Source organism: Dermacentor variabilis, chromosome 3 (genome assembly GCF_050947875.1).
Source record: "Dermacentor variabilis isolate Ectoservices chromosome 3, ASM5094787v1, whole genome shotgun sequence".
Lineage (NCBI taxonomy): Eukaryota > Metazoa > Arthropoda > Arachnida > Ixodida > Ixodidae > Dermacentor > Dermacentor variabilis.
In genome coordinates this window covers 7,951,822-7,964,249 of record NC_134570.1, presented here as the reverse complement: position 1 = coordinate 7,964,249, position 12,428 = coordinate 7,951,822, and the positions used below count along the sequence as shown (strand labels likewise).

Here is a 12,428-nt window from a genome sequence, read left to right as displayed (position 1 = left end):
GGGTGCCCATTGTCTTGCGTCTTGGACGGCGCTTGGGAAGGGGCCTTTGTAGATGTTCCCGCGGCATCTCCCCCGCTCATAGCAGAACAGGTCGGCGTTGGTGGGTTCGGTAACAATAGTTGGTCCGCTGATGGCGTTTAGTCACAACGGTGACGAGGCTAGAGCGTAACGGTGGCGTTCCAAGAAAGTTGACGCCCGCTGTCTCAACCGGCTGGCAAAACTTGCACGTCAGCGGGCCGTTCTTAACACCATGACGTTATCGTTTAGATATTTTCTTGCTGGGCTTGGAAGAAAGCCGGCCAGATCTGGAGAAAATGAATGTAACTGCGCTCTTGCGCGTCTGGATGGCAGCTCTCTCAATTATGCTTCGAAAGAACGAACGAATCCTGAAAAAGACGTGCTGCTGAAAGTCGTAGGTACTCCGAGAGCCTCAACTCTACTATGCGGTCCGTCATGTCGATTCTTCGCAAACAGCTCATAGAAGTCGTTGTGTCTCTGAGAAGAGAAAGTTCAAGTGTAGACGTGATACTTTCTGATACCAGAAAAGTTTCCAGAAAGGTAGTCAAGTTTTCGTGCCTTCTCGCTGACGAATGGGCTCTGGCTTCTATGATACCTCAGGCTACGTACAGGCATGTGGCGACGTTATCTTTGAGGCCGAACTTTAGCCGTTTGTTCAAGGTGGGGTTACCATTCTTTTGGGGCGCCGTACATTGTGCGTTAGTAAGGGTAGAGATTTGGGAGAGTTCGTAATTCACGGTAAAACAAGCACAGCGCCGAAGACGGGGACGCAAAAAAAGACGCTCATGGTGCTGACTTCGCACACGGTCTGGTATGCCATGATGGCCACGTGGTCCCTCTCTCGCGCGCGAGGCAGCTCGCGAAACGCCGTGTGACGTACTCGGATCAGTCGGGCCTTGCCAAACGGCTGCCCTACCTGACCTGATGAGCCCGTGTGCGGGCCGGGTGGCAAAACTCTCTCGATGAAGTCACTCTACAAGCGAACTATGGGTAATCCTGACACCCAGTATTTCTGTTGTATAAATCTTCATTACTCTAATATATACCCGCTGTGGTGGCGTTGTGACTTCTGCGTTGCGCTGCTAAGCCCTAGGGCGCTGTCGAAACGTCCGTGTACCGTGTATTTGGTGCACTTTAATGAACCCCAGGTGGTCAAAATTAATCCGGATTCCCCCGTGTGCCTCGTAATCACATCGCAGTTTTGGCATGTAAAACCACAAAATATTTTTTATCCTCTATTTCTGTCATTTTACTCCCCCCTCCCCACATACACACACGCACACTCACTGCTACCCCCGCAAGGGTGTCTGCGTCAGCAGAGATTTGGTGTGTTGCAACACCACGGACTCGAGCACATGATGGTTGGACTCTCCCGCGTCTAGCCGTGCGCGGCTTAGGTGTTTCCGATGGGAAGAGCACCTTGGGAGGTTGAGCCGATGGAGGGTCACAGTTTGGAGCTCTATGGCCCCTCGGCTGAGGTAACACACCCCTTTTGCCTCCGCTTCACGTATATACGGCACCCCGGACTGACCCACTCGGGGGAAATTGGTAGTTGCCTATTCCTGTCCTCACTGATCTTCGTCTTTCTCTCTCACTTTCCAACTCTCCTGTCTTTACTTCGTTTTACTTCAAAATTTCTAGGTAGCAAGGGTTAACCTGGTGTAGTTTATCCAACATTAGATTTATTATATTACGTGTGATGAGGAACAGGGTCAGGAAACATTGAGAGAAGACAATGAAGTCGGGCAGCCCGAAGTGCGTGAGAACTGATGAAGATAATGAAGGACAAGAGTGACTGCGCCATTTCATTAAGGAACAACAAGATCGAAGGGGCTGGAAGAGTAGCAGTGCCTGAAAAAGTGCGCAAAGCATGCCGAAAGCAAGGAAGCCCTTCTCGGTGATTGGCCTACCTGGTTCTTCGACGGATCCTCGCCGTGCGACTCCGCCAACCGTTTCACTGGAGAGGCCCCTTCCTGGTTCCTCTCGGGGAGCGGCCGGATATCGAGCAATGATTTATCTAGGCAAACCACACTGATGTCTGTTTCTTCTCCCAGCCAGGAAAGCACTGCCTAGTCAGCTTCTCTTGCACCACATGATTATCCCATTGAACTTCTCTAGCGCAGCGGACTAACCAACGTACCTACGACCGTGGTACCGTTGAATGGAGAGTCAATTCGAATGAAAAACCCCAAATTCATTTAGGAAAAACTTCAGAAGGCGACACCCCACCACCATCCGATCAACGAAATACGGCAGCTTGGTCGCGGTGGCATTCTCTGCTGTTCGCCAGACCAGGCGTGTGTCACTGACCTCAACAGAGGCTTAGCCACTGCAGAGGCCGGGGGGGGGGGGGAGCTTATGGGGCTTCAACGCCCCCCCCCGAAATTTCTGCCGGAAATCATTCTGGATTTTATGTCTCACGCTCAAAAAGACATTTCGACGCGAACATTGCGAACTCGGGCTGGATTTCTTGGTAACGCCTATGCACCTGGAGCACGTACCTGTGCACATAACGCAAGGAGCCCCAGACTCTCTAAGGTGCGTTTCTGTAACCGCATACACTCCTATTTGCTCCCTTTACCTGCTCCTTAATCTCTGCCCGCTTTTCCTTTCTTCTGCCGCCCTGCATGTTTATGTAGCTGATTGCATGGCGAGTTCCTCCATCTTCTATTACTGACGCCGATACTGTTCTGAGGTTCCTTTAGGGAACCTTCTTCATTACTACCTACTCTGGCCTCCTGAGCGCCCCTGGGCCCCCAAAAAAGCAACAGCGCGACCAGCAAGTCGCCAGCCCAGTTCTCGTGCAAGCCTGTATTTGAAGTGAATGCCGTTTCCTTCAAAGCCACCACACCTCACTTCCCTGTTTACTTCGACAATTTCGAAACCTTTCTATCGACTCAATTTCCATATCGCCTCATTAGTAGCCACTATGGCTCTTTGTACGGGACTGTCATGTACAGGCATCTCCGGCACCGTGCACACCACGATCTGCACCTCAGGGGATATTTCGCGCAAGTCGTCCATCCCCTTCGCCAAGCCCTGGGCTAGTCCTGTCCCTTTCCTGTTTAGAACGTCATTTAGCCCACTTGTTACTATGACAAGGTTGGGCACGTGGGCATTTTCCGCGAGCTTTGCTTTTGCTAGCTCCATGGCAGAACCCAGTGTCCGTCCTGGAAATGTCCCTACCGCCACTCTTTTATCGCATTTCAGAGCCACAAGTCTTCTCCACAATTGCCTGTGAGCACCTAGCCAGGTTTGAGTCGCCGCCGATAAAAACCATTTCACTCTCTTACCTCTCCCTGCTTCCCTTTATCATTTTCCGCGTGATTCGGACTCTACAAGGGGCAATGACCTCCCACGCTCCTGCTTTTTGTGTGTGGTGGCCTCAAGGTAGGTGCCGCTCGTTCCAGCTGCCTCCTCCTCACGTTGCACGCATTGCACGTGCTTTGCTGACACTCCCTCTCCCGTCACGTCGGGGGACTACATTCCATTGTCACGACCATTCTCGTTCACAAAGGTGGTCCTGTTCAGCCTTTCCTCGGCTGCTTGAAGTCTTCAACTACCTTCCGTGCACCACGCTCCCTATTTAGTTCATTTTGAGCTCTTCAACCTGTTTGACAATCTCGTCCTGGAAAGCCTCCATTTTCTTCAGCCCAGCATCAACATCACAATGTGTGCCGATTGACTCAATACCCTCTCCATTCTCATCCGTCCCCTCATCTGCCTTGAGGGACCCCGCGCACACTTCACGCTTTCCCGGCTTTCTCCCCATGTATTGCCCGGCTTTTTCTACTGCAAATACCATAATACTATATTACTATAATAATGCAGAGCGCGTGCCTTATATCAAAAACGATACGCACAGGATCTAAATCCTTAAGATGTCGCAAAGTAATTCTCACGAACGTTTTAAAAGGAACATAACAGTAGGCCTCAGCATCACGAGAACACGTAAAAAATCTCCAGTCGTGGAAGCGCAACACACCTTTTGACGTACAAGCATGTGGTACCCAGGGCTGGTGGCGCCACCTCGTGGGAAACGGCGACAAGCGACTGGAGGGAGTGGACGGCCGCCTTTAAGCAAACGCAGAAAATATATAGGAGGCCATGCTTCACAACAGCGGTAGTAGTATGCAGAGGCTTTAGTTTACGCCTGCGCACATCCATCAAAACGCCCAGCTCGCCTGTGGTTACCGGAATACCGGACTCACTCGGCACTGCCACAGAACTTTCGCAATGCACGCTGCTTTTATAGCTCTCAGAGGGGATCGACGTCCAGGCGAGCCGGTAGAGGTTCGAGAGGCTTCGCGCGCTGGCTCGAAGACAACCGGCAGTAGACGACACGACGTCACGTCATGACGCAGAGCCAGTGAAGGCGGAGCTTAGCACCGATCACTCGGTGAGCGTGTTTAGGAGAAAAAGCGTGGCTAGGGAGGACGGTAACTAGTAATCGTCCGTAGCTCTCTTAATATCACGCCCAACTTAAATTGTGGCGCGAACGTTATACGGTGCCTTTACCCTACGCGTCTACATAATTCGTCCGAACAGTTTCAGGGGCCCTTTAAATGTGGCCAGACGTCCTGAGATTGTTCACAAGGCAGATACTCATAATTCTTCGTTTAACAAACTTCAGCTGCGCCGAATGAAAGTACTGAAGTGTTTTTTCACTTCGCAGTTCAATGAACCAGCACAGGTTACTGGGGCCTCGAAAGGCACAGCTTAAGGCCCAGTAATCTTAAAGTATTGTAGGCAGTAGCTTTTCTATTAATTCTAATGACTTCGGGTGTTCATTAAAATTATCTACAAGTACAAATACCGCACGCCCAAAAGCGTCGTTGGAACAATCGCTCAGCACCAAGAAAAATTGTATACTTATCTGCACTCTTTAAGAAACAAATTCATCAAGACTAATTAATGGTCCTGATTTGCGAGGTAAATGTAATAGAATATGAGAGCTAAGCATCAAACAATGCGAACACCACTTGTTTTATGTAGTTTCGCTCACCCAGGAAATAAATGTTGCCTGTAAATAGAACGCGAACAATTCGAGGAAGCCACTCACTGAGACCTTTGGAGCGCTCTGTAAGGCAGTCTGCTCAAACCTGTCGATGCATTATGCGGCAGACTGAAGCAGCTTAATTGTCATGCGGAATTGAATAATACAGAGGATGAGCCGAGAAGCACGGTGGCCTGATGCGTGCATTCTTCCCGTTCGCAGTGTGTTGGAGGTCACGTGACCAAGCGAGTGTTAGGGGAGGCACTTGAGCGCGAGTCTCCTCCTCTAGCCCCGCTGTGCGCACGCGCGACACACGCGCCGAATCTAGACTGCGGTGGGTGCAAATGTTAATCGCGAGACGAGACGGCTCGGGGCTTCGTGCAGGCCGTGGGTGGAGGTCGCGAAATCTCGAGTTCCCGAGACACAGTGAGGCAGCCACAACAAGCCTTTTCTCACCGCTCACGCATCACGCCAGCGTTGTGACAGCGAGTGCTCCTCGGGTTAGATCTGTTTATGCTTGCCTGTTCGTGCGTGCCAACATGCTTGGTAATTTAATGAGTAAATTAATATTTACTGCGGTTTATGCGGCTGATAAAGCCACGAACCCTTCTTCGTGTAGTTGTCATGCTATCGCTATGAATACTGCGACTTTCGAGCGAAACTGCGACTTTTTTGTTGCACATTCATTGTGTCTATATAAAACCATTAAGTCTCGGGACTTCATTTAGGAGTTGTCGGGTCTCACCTTTCTAATATACCCAATGCATTTCTCTTCCTGCAATAAAAATTGCGATCTCTTCAAATATTGTTGAAATATGTATTTATTTTTTAAGGCGAAATACTTAGATGCCATCCCGGCCACGGCCGCCGCGTTACGATGGGGGCGAAATGCGAAAGCACCCGTGCACTCAGATTTAGGCGTACGTTGAAGGATCCGAGCGGGTCCAAATTTCCGGAGTCCTCCACTACGGCGTGCCTCACAATCAGATCGTGGTAGACGTCTCATAGGACGAACAATCCGATGTCCGACGTTACGCCGCTTGCGCTAGTGACACGTCTCTGTGCCTCACTGATAAAGACATTAATTTTGTTAGTGCCACTGTTGATTGCAGGCAGATCAAGAAATTGGCCTCTTGTGATGGCAGTTAGCGCATGCGCCACGTGGCCTGCCGGCAGGTATATTTCGTAATTCAGGTGTCATTATTTAAATTGCAAGTTCCAGCTAGACCCGTCGTCTTCTCCGTCTGGTCTCTCGCGTGTTCCCGCTGGTCTTTATTCGTTTTCTTACTTGAATATTCTGCTTGAATAGCCGCGATTTTCGCAACTTATGAATGTCCACAGACACGTAGTCGGAATCACTATTTCAAGGACAACTACTTTCGTTCTGCACATTTCTACTTGTGCTGCACTCGCTTTGCGTTATTTTAATTTTCGTTTTATTTCCGCAGGCCATGGAGTGGAACGCTTCTGGGGATGATTTCTGGCCTGCCGAACATGACCGCCGGCAAGTAGTTTATGCTTTACTTTGCTTCCATTTCGCGCCCAGCTCCGAAAGATCTCTCTCGCCTAGTGACGTGTGTTAGTATTGATACCATCCCGACGCTGTCGTGGTAGAAAGAATTGTGTGCTTGGAGAAAGTTCTGCGGTGGTTACTTCCAGCGACGATGGATTTACGAAAATGCCCGGCACTGACGGAATCGGACTTTTTGTCGCTGTTCAAGTGCCGACAATGGACGCTGGGCGGCACTTATACAGCTGCTGGTATTCAGCTACAAATTGACTGCAGCGGCACTTTGTCAACGGGGCATGGGACCGGCGACATGGCAGTGGTCCTTATCTCTTTCCTGCTGTTTACGCAGGCTTGCGACGTGATCGAACCCACGAAAAAGTGTGCTGCAGCTGATTTCACCGACGGGAAGGCGTACAACGGCGACGTGGAGACATTTCTGCGGTGGTTACTTCCAGCGACGATGGATTTACAAAAATTTCCGGTACTGACGGAATCGGACTTTTTGTCGCTCTTCAACTGCAAACAATGGACGCTGGACAGCTGCTGGTATTCGGCTACAGATTGAGCGCAGCGGCACTTTGTCAACGGGGCATGAGACCGGCGACATGGCAGTGGTCCTTATCTTTTTCTTGCTGCTTACGCAGCTTGGTTTTTCGCACCATATTTGCAGATGGTACCATTCCATATTGCCGGTTGCACCTCAGTGTTCGGTATTTTTTGTCTTTGAAGTGCTATTATCGCGAAATGCCACGCACGGTAATTCGGAGACGGCAGTTCATGTTGTTTAGAAACGCTGCTTTTTATTTGATTATTTTGCTGTAGGGGGGGGTGCGGGGGAGACGTTTAAAGAAGCCCAGGGCCTTCTAATGCGCAGATTGAACAGTTGCTCTAAGGACAGGCTACGATCATTTCTTAATTGTCTGAAGATACCCAAAGGCAAACCAATGCTGATGACGCATCCGGTGTCCAACCAGATCCGGAAAAACTTCGCGCCGTACGCAGTTTCCTTGTGCCACGTTCTGCTTTTAACGTGCACGGCTTCGTCTGCCTGTGTTCTTACTTTCGCCGTTTCGTCGAAAACTTCGCCGACGTTGCTCGGCCTTTGACAGATCTTCTAAAGAAGACGCCGTTCTCATGGTGCCCTGAGCCAGCTCACGCGTTCGCCGCTCTCATCGGGTTTCTGACTACCCCTCCCATACTTGCCCACTATGATCTATCTGCACCGACCGAAGTCCACACTGACGCAAGCGGCCACGGCATCAGCGCTGTTTTCGCCCAACAGCAGAATGGTACCGAGTGCGTGATAGCTTACGCCAGCCGCCTGCTGTCACCTGCCGAAAGAAATTACTCCATCACCGAGCGGGAGTATTTTACTTTAGTTTGGGCTGTCGCCAAGTTCTGGCCATATTTGTACTGCCGCAGGTTTTCGGCCGTTACAGCCCACCGTGCCCTCTGCTGGCTGTCTTCCCTCCGGGACCCCACAGGACGGCTTGGTCGGTGGGCTTTGCGGCTGCAGGAATGTTTATTTGTCAACTATAAATCTGAACGTCTGCACAAGGACGCTGACTGCCTATCGCGTCACCCCGTGAATCCTCCCGATCCTGTTGCGCATGATCCGGTGACCTGCGTGATGGCTTTGATTGACATGGCCGACATGCGCGCTGAACAACAACGCGACGCATCCTTACAGTCCATCATCGCCAGAGTGCAATCTGGCAGCACCGACGGCACGTACCGCATGTTCGTGCTGCATGACGGTATCCTCTACCGCCGCAATATCAACCCTTACGGCTCGGAGTTGCTCCTTGGCCTTCTTCGTTATCTGCGATCCCTCGTTATCGAACAACTTCACGATGCATCGACGGCGGGACACCTTGGAGTTTTGCGTACATACGACTACGTACGACGCCGGTTCTTCTGGCCGGGCCTCTGCCGTTCTGTCGCAATTTGCGAATTGTGTCAGCGCCGGAAGAAACCTCCTCTGCCTCCTGTCGGCCGAATCCACCCAATTGAAGTTTCCTGTGAACCATTCTTTCGCGTAGGCGTTGACCTGCTTGGCCCTTTTCCGACGTCGACTAGAGGGGATAAGTGGATCGCAGTCGCTACTGGTTGTCGATACAATACTAATATTTATACCTCGAAGACCACACTTCATGTGCGCACACACTCATGTTTCACGAGCCAGTTACACTAATAATGCTTCGCTTTACATAGACTCAACTGGAGTTGAATGTGCCTGTTTTTTAAGTTCTATATGTCATTGTATTGAAATAGAAAATAAAATAAACGAAAGTTTGATCTTGCTTACAGCCACTCTGTGTTTAAGGAGACTAACTAGTTAGAACTTAACCATTTATGTTATAAAGGTTAAACGTAGGCTGATACTGGTCATAGTTATATCGCATCATTCGGATTAACGGAATCTTGATAAGCCGAATGACTGTTTTGCTTGGAGTATTTTTAATAGGTTGACTGTAAGGTAGTGGAGTTTTATGTAGATGTTGAATTAGCGATGAGAAAGGTGTAAACTGAGTATACAGTAGTCATGGGCCACTTGAATGCAAAAGTGGGGAAAAGGCAGGCTGGAGAACAAGCAACTGGCAAGTACGGCGTGGATTCTAGGAACACTCGAGGAGAGATGTTGGCAGAACTCGCAGGAAAGAATGGGCTCCGAATAATGCCTTCTTCAGGAAGCGCAGTATCAGGAAGTGGACCTGGAAAAGCTAAAATGGAGAAACAAGAAATGAGATAGATTTTCTACTCACTGCCGATCCCAGCATAGTGCAGGATGTAGAAGTGTCTGGTAGGGTAAACTGCAGTTACCTTAGGATAGTGACGGCTAGGATTTTTCTCAATTTGAAGAAACGAAGAGTAAGACTACTCAACAGGAAACAGGCAAACATAGACGCAGTATGGGTAAAAGCAGTCCAATTCAGGCTGGTTCTCGCAAATAGACAGGTATCTTTAGAACAGGAAGATGAAGATAACATAGAGGTAATCACTGAAACCGTCACTAGGCTGGCTTCAGAGGCAGCAATTGAAGTGGGATACAAGGCACTGAGGAAAGAAGTAGGTAAGGTCTTCCCAAGTAACGAAAGATCTACCAATGATATGACAAAGCGTCAAACTGTCGAACTCAAGAGATCAGATAAAATTCGCTGAACTGTCAAGCTGATCAACAAGAAGAAAGTAACGAATATTCAGAATTGTAACGCGGGAAAGATGGAGGAAGCAGTAGAAATTGGACGCAGCATGAAATCAGTGAGAGGAAAGCGGGGCATAGGATCAGGCAAGAAATATACACTGAAAGATAAGCAGGGTAATGTCACCAGCAACTTCGATGATATAAGAAAAGCAGCAGAAGAATTATATACTGACCTTTACAGCACCTAGAGCAGCCACGCTATCTCCATTCGAATTAGTAATGAACTCGTTACAAACGCTACTTCTATAAATGGCGATGAAGTTAGAAGGGCTTCACAAGACATGAAACGAGATCAAGTGGCATGAGACGATTGACTAAAAGTCGATTTAATCAAAGATGGAGGAGACGTTTGAATTACGAAGGAACAGCGCCATCGAAGACGATCACAAGTGCGGAGAACGACACAGCGCTTGTCCTGTGTCGTTCTCCCCACTTGTGATCGTCTTCGTTGGCGCTGTTCCTTCGTAATTCAAGTATGCATCATCTAGCCCAAATGAATGTTGTCCCGAAGAGACATCATGCGTGAAAAGCTTGCGGCCCTTAATACGAAATGTCTCACGACTTTAAGGGTGCCAGAGAACTGGAGATATGCCAAGATTATTGAAATCTGTACGCAGGTACATGTTAAAGAATTGAAGAATTATAAGCTCATTAGCTTGCTTTTAGTATTGTATAAAATATTGACCACGATAGGTTCCAATAGAATCAGGGCAGCACTTCAATAAACCAAGAGAACAGCCTCGCTTCAGGAAGGGATATTCTACTATGGATCACTTGCATGTAATCAATCAGGTATTTGAGAAATCTGCGAAGTGCACCTATGCTCTCTATGTGGCTTTCATAGCATATGAAAATGCATTTGATTCAGTGCCGATATTAGCCGCCAAGGTGAAGCTAGGCAGTCATACATCAAGCGACTTGATCTAGTTCATAATCTCGGCCTACGACTGGCGAGTGGTGCCTACAGAACATCGCCTGTCCCAAGTTTATACGTTGACTGCAATGAGCCTTCGTTACAGCACCGCAGAGCACTACTTACACTTTCCTATGTACTGAGGATTCGGTCACCACCACAACATATGTGCTACAGCACCGTAACACAGTGCAAATCACGGGTACACTGCACAAACAAACCGAGCATGATTCTGCCACTTATCTTACAACGCGAACAATACTGTCAGATTTATGATGTTCCTCATGAAGTCCTGCAAGTTGCTGAAAGGCCACCAAGATTGCCCCCATGGTGCAATTTTACACAGCTATGTGACTGGACACTAACATATCTAAAGAAAAAAGACATTCCACAAGAACACATAATGCAAGAGTTCCGAGCTGTTCAAGAAATATATAAAAACTACGCGGAATTTTACACTGACGGCTCTAAAACGCAAGAATACGTAGGTGTCGCAATCAACGAAAAATTGGGAAAATAGCATTCGGATAAATAATTTTTCTTCAGTGTTTACCGCCGAAGTTTATGCAATATTGGTGGCAGTTAAGAAAACTACTACCGCCAAGCAGAAGAATGCTATTATTTATGCCAATTCATTAAGTGCTTTGAGAGCTCTAAACTTAAACTCCGTGTCTGAGCCCCTGCTTGGCGATATCGTAAACATGGTCTTTAATAAGAAATAGGGAGGAACAATAAGATTCTGCTGGGCCCCAAGCCATGTTGGGATACCAGGGAATGAAGCAGCAGGTAGAAGCTCATCCATGGCAGCGCACAAAAGCATAACTCACATAAGCAGCAGAAGCTTGATGTGGGTGAGTTGGTTTTGCATGCTTGAAGAAAAGAGCACTACGAAGACGCGTACTGAAAGAGGAAGTCCGTCGTACATGTTCCTATTTTAATCCGCGTCTTAGTAGCGCTCTTTTCTTCAAGTATAACTCGCATAACACTTCCATACAAAGACAGTATCCGAGTGATTCGTAAGGCCCTAGCATCAAATTGGCAACAAGAATGGAAATCGAGCATAAATAGCAAGTTATATATGACTAAACCCCTGCTTGGCGAGTAGAAATCATGCAGTCAACAAGAACGGTTCTATGAGGTGATGTTATGTCGACTTCGAATTGGACACACGCATAATAATAATAATAATAATAATAATAATAATAATAATAATAATAATAATAATAATAATAATAATAATAATAATAATAATAATAACAATAATAATAATAATAATAATTCTTTATTGATGACTTGAGAATCATACAGTGGAAGAATCGGGCTTGCCAAAGCCACAGTGGGCTTTAACGGCAGTGCCTGGCAGACAGCGACAGAGCCATCAGTAACTAGTTATTAGACAACAGCGAGAAAAAAAAAACACACACACACATTACAGGCTTCCCATCACTCATTAATGTGTCTAAGAGCCTTTCTTAGACCATATTTCGTTTTCACATCTTGTATGCTTTGAGGAAGTAAATTAAACATTGCTGGGACATAATAGTTACGAAGTCTTCGACCATATCTCGTCTTACAGCGGGGTGTCTTTGGTCTGAGGGAACGAACAGGCACATAAGGAATTTTATACTGACTTATCCAAAAATGTTATAAGATAACAGTTTCTAGCAGCAAAGAATTGAAATCAGGTAAAGACAAAGTTTTGAACACATCAGATTTGGGGGAGACATCATAAGCAACATGCTTCAGAATGCCACGAAGGACGGAGTTGACCAGGTTTACCAAATGT

The 12,428-nt window shown here is 47.8% G+C and overlaps 1 protein-coding gene across 7 annotated transcripts in view; it reads left to right on the top strand.

Moving 5' to 3' along the window:
- Positions 1-12,428, top strand: part of LOC142575118 (uncharacterized) — a 171,263-nt gene that overhangs the window by 137,334 nt on the left and 21,501 nt on the right. For 6 of the 7 annotated variants that reach the window (XM_075684120.1, XM_075684116.1, XM_075684121.1 and 3 more), the window contains one exon: positions 6,463-6,518. The exons of the other annotated variant lie outside the window; for it this stretch is intronic. In XM_075684120.1, coding sequence (XP_075540235.1) covers positions 6,463-6,518 — 56 coding nt within the window. The remainder of the gene's footprint in view (positions 1-6,462; positions 6,519-12,428) is intronic. 7 annotated transcript variants of the gene reach the window in all.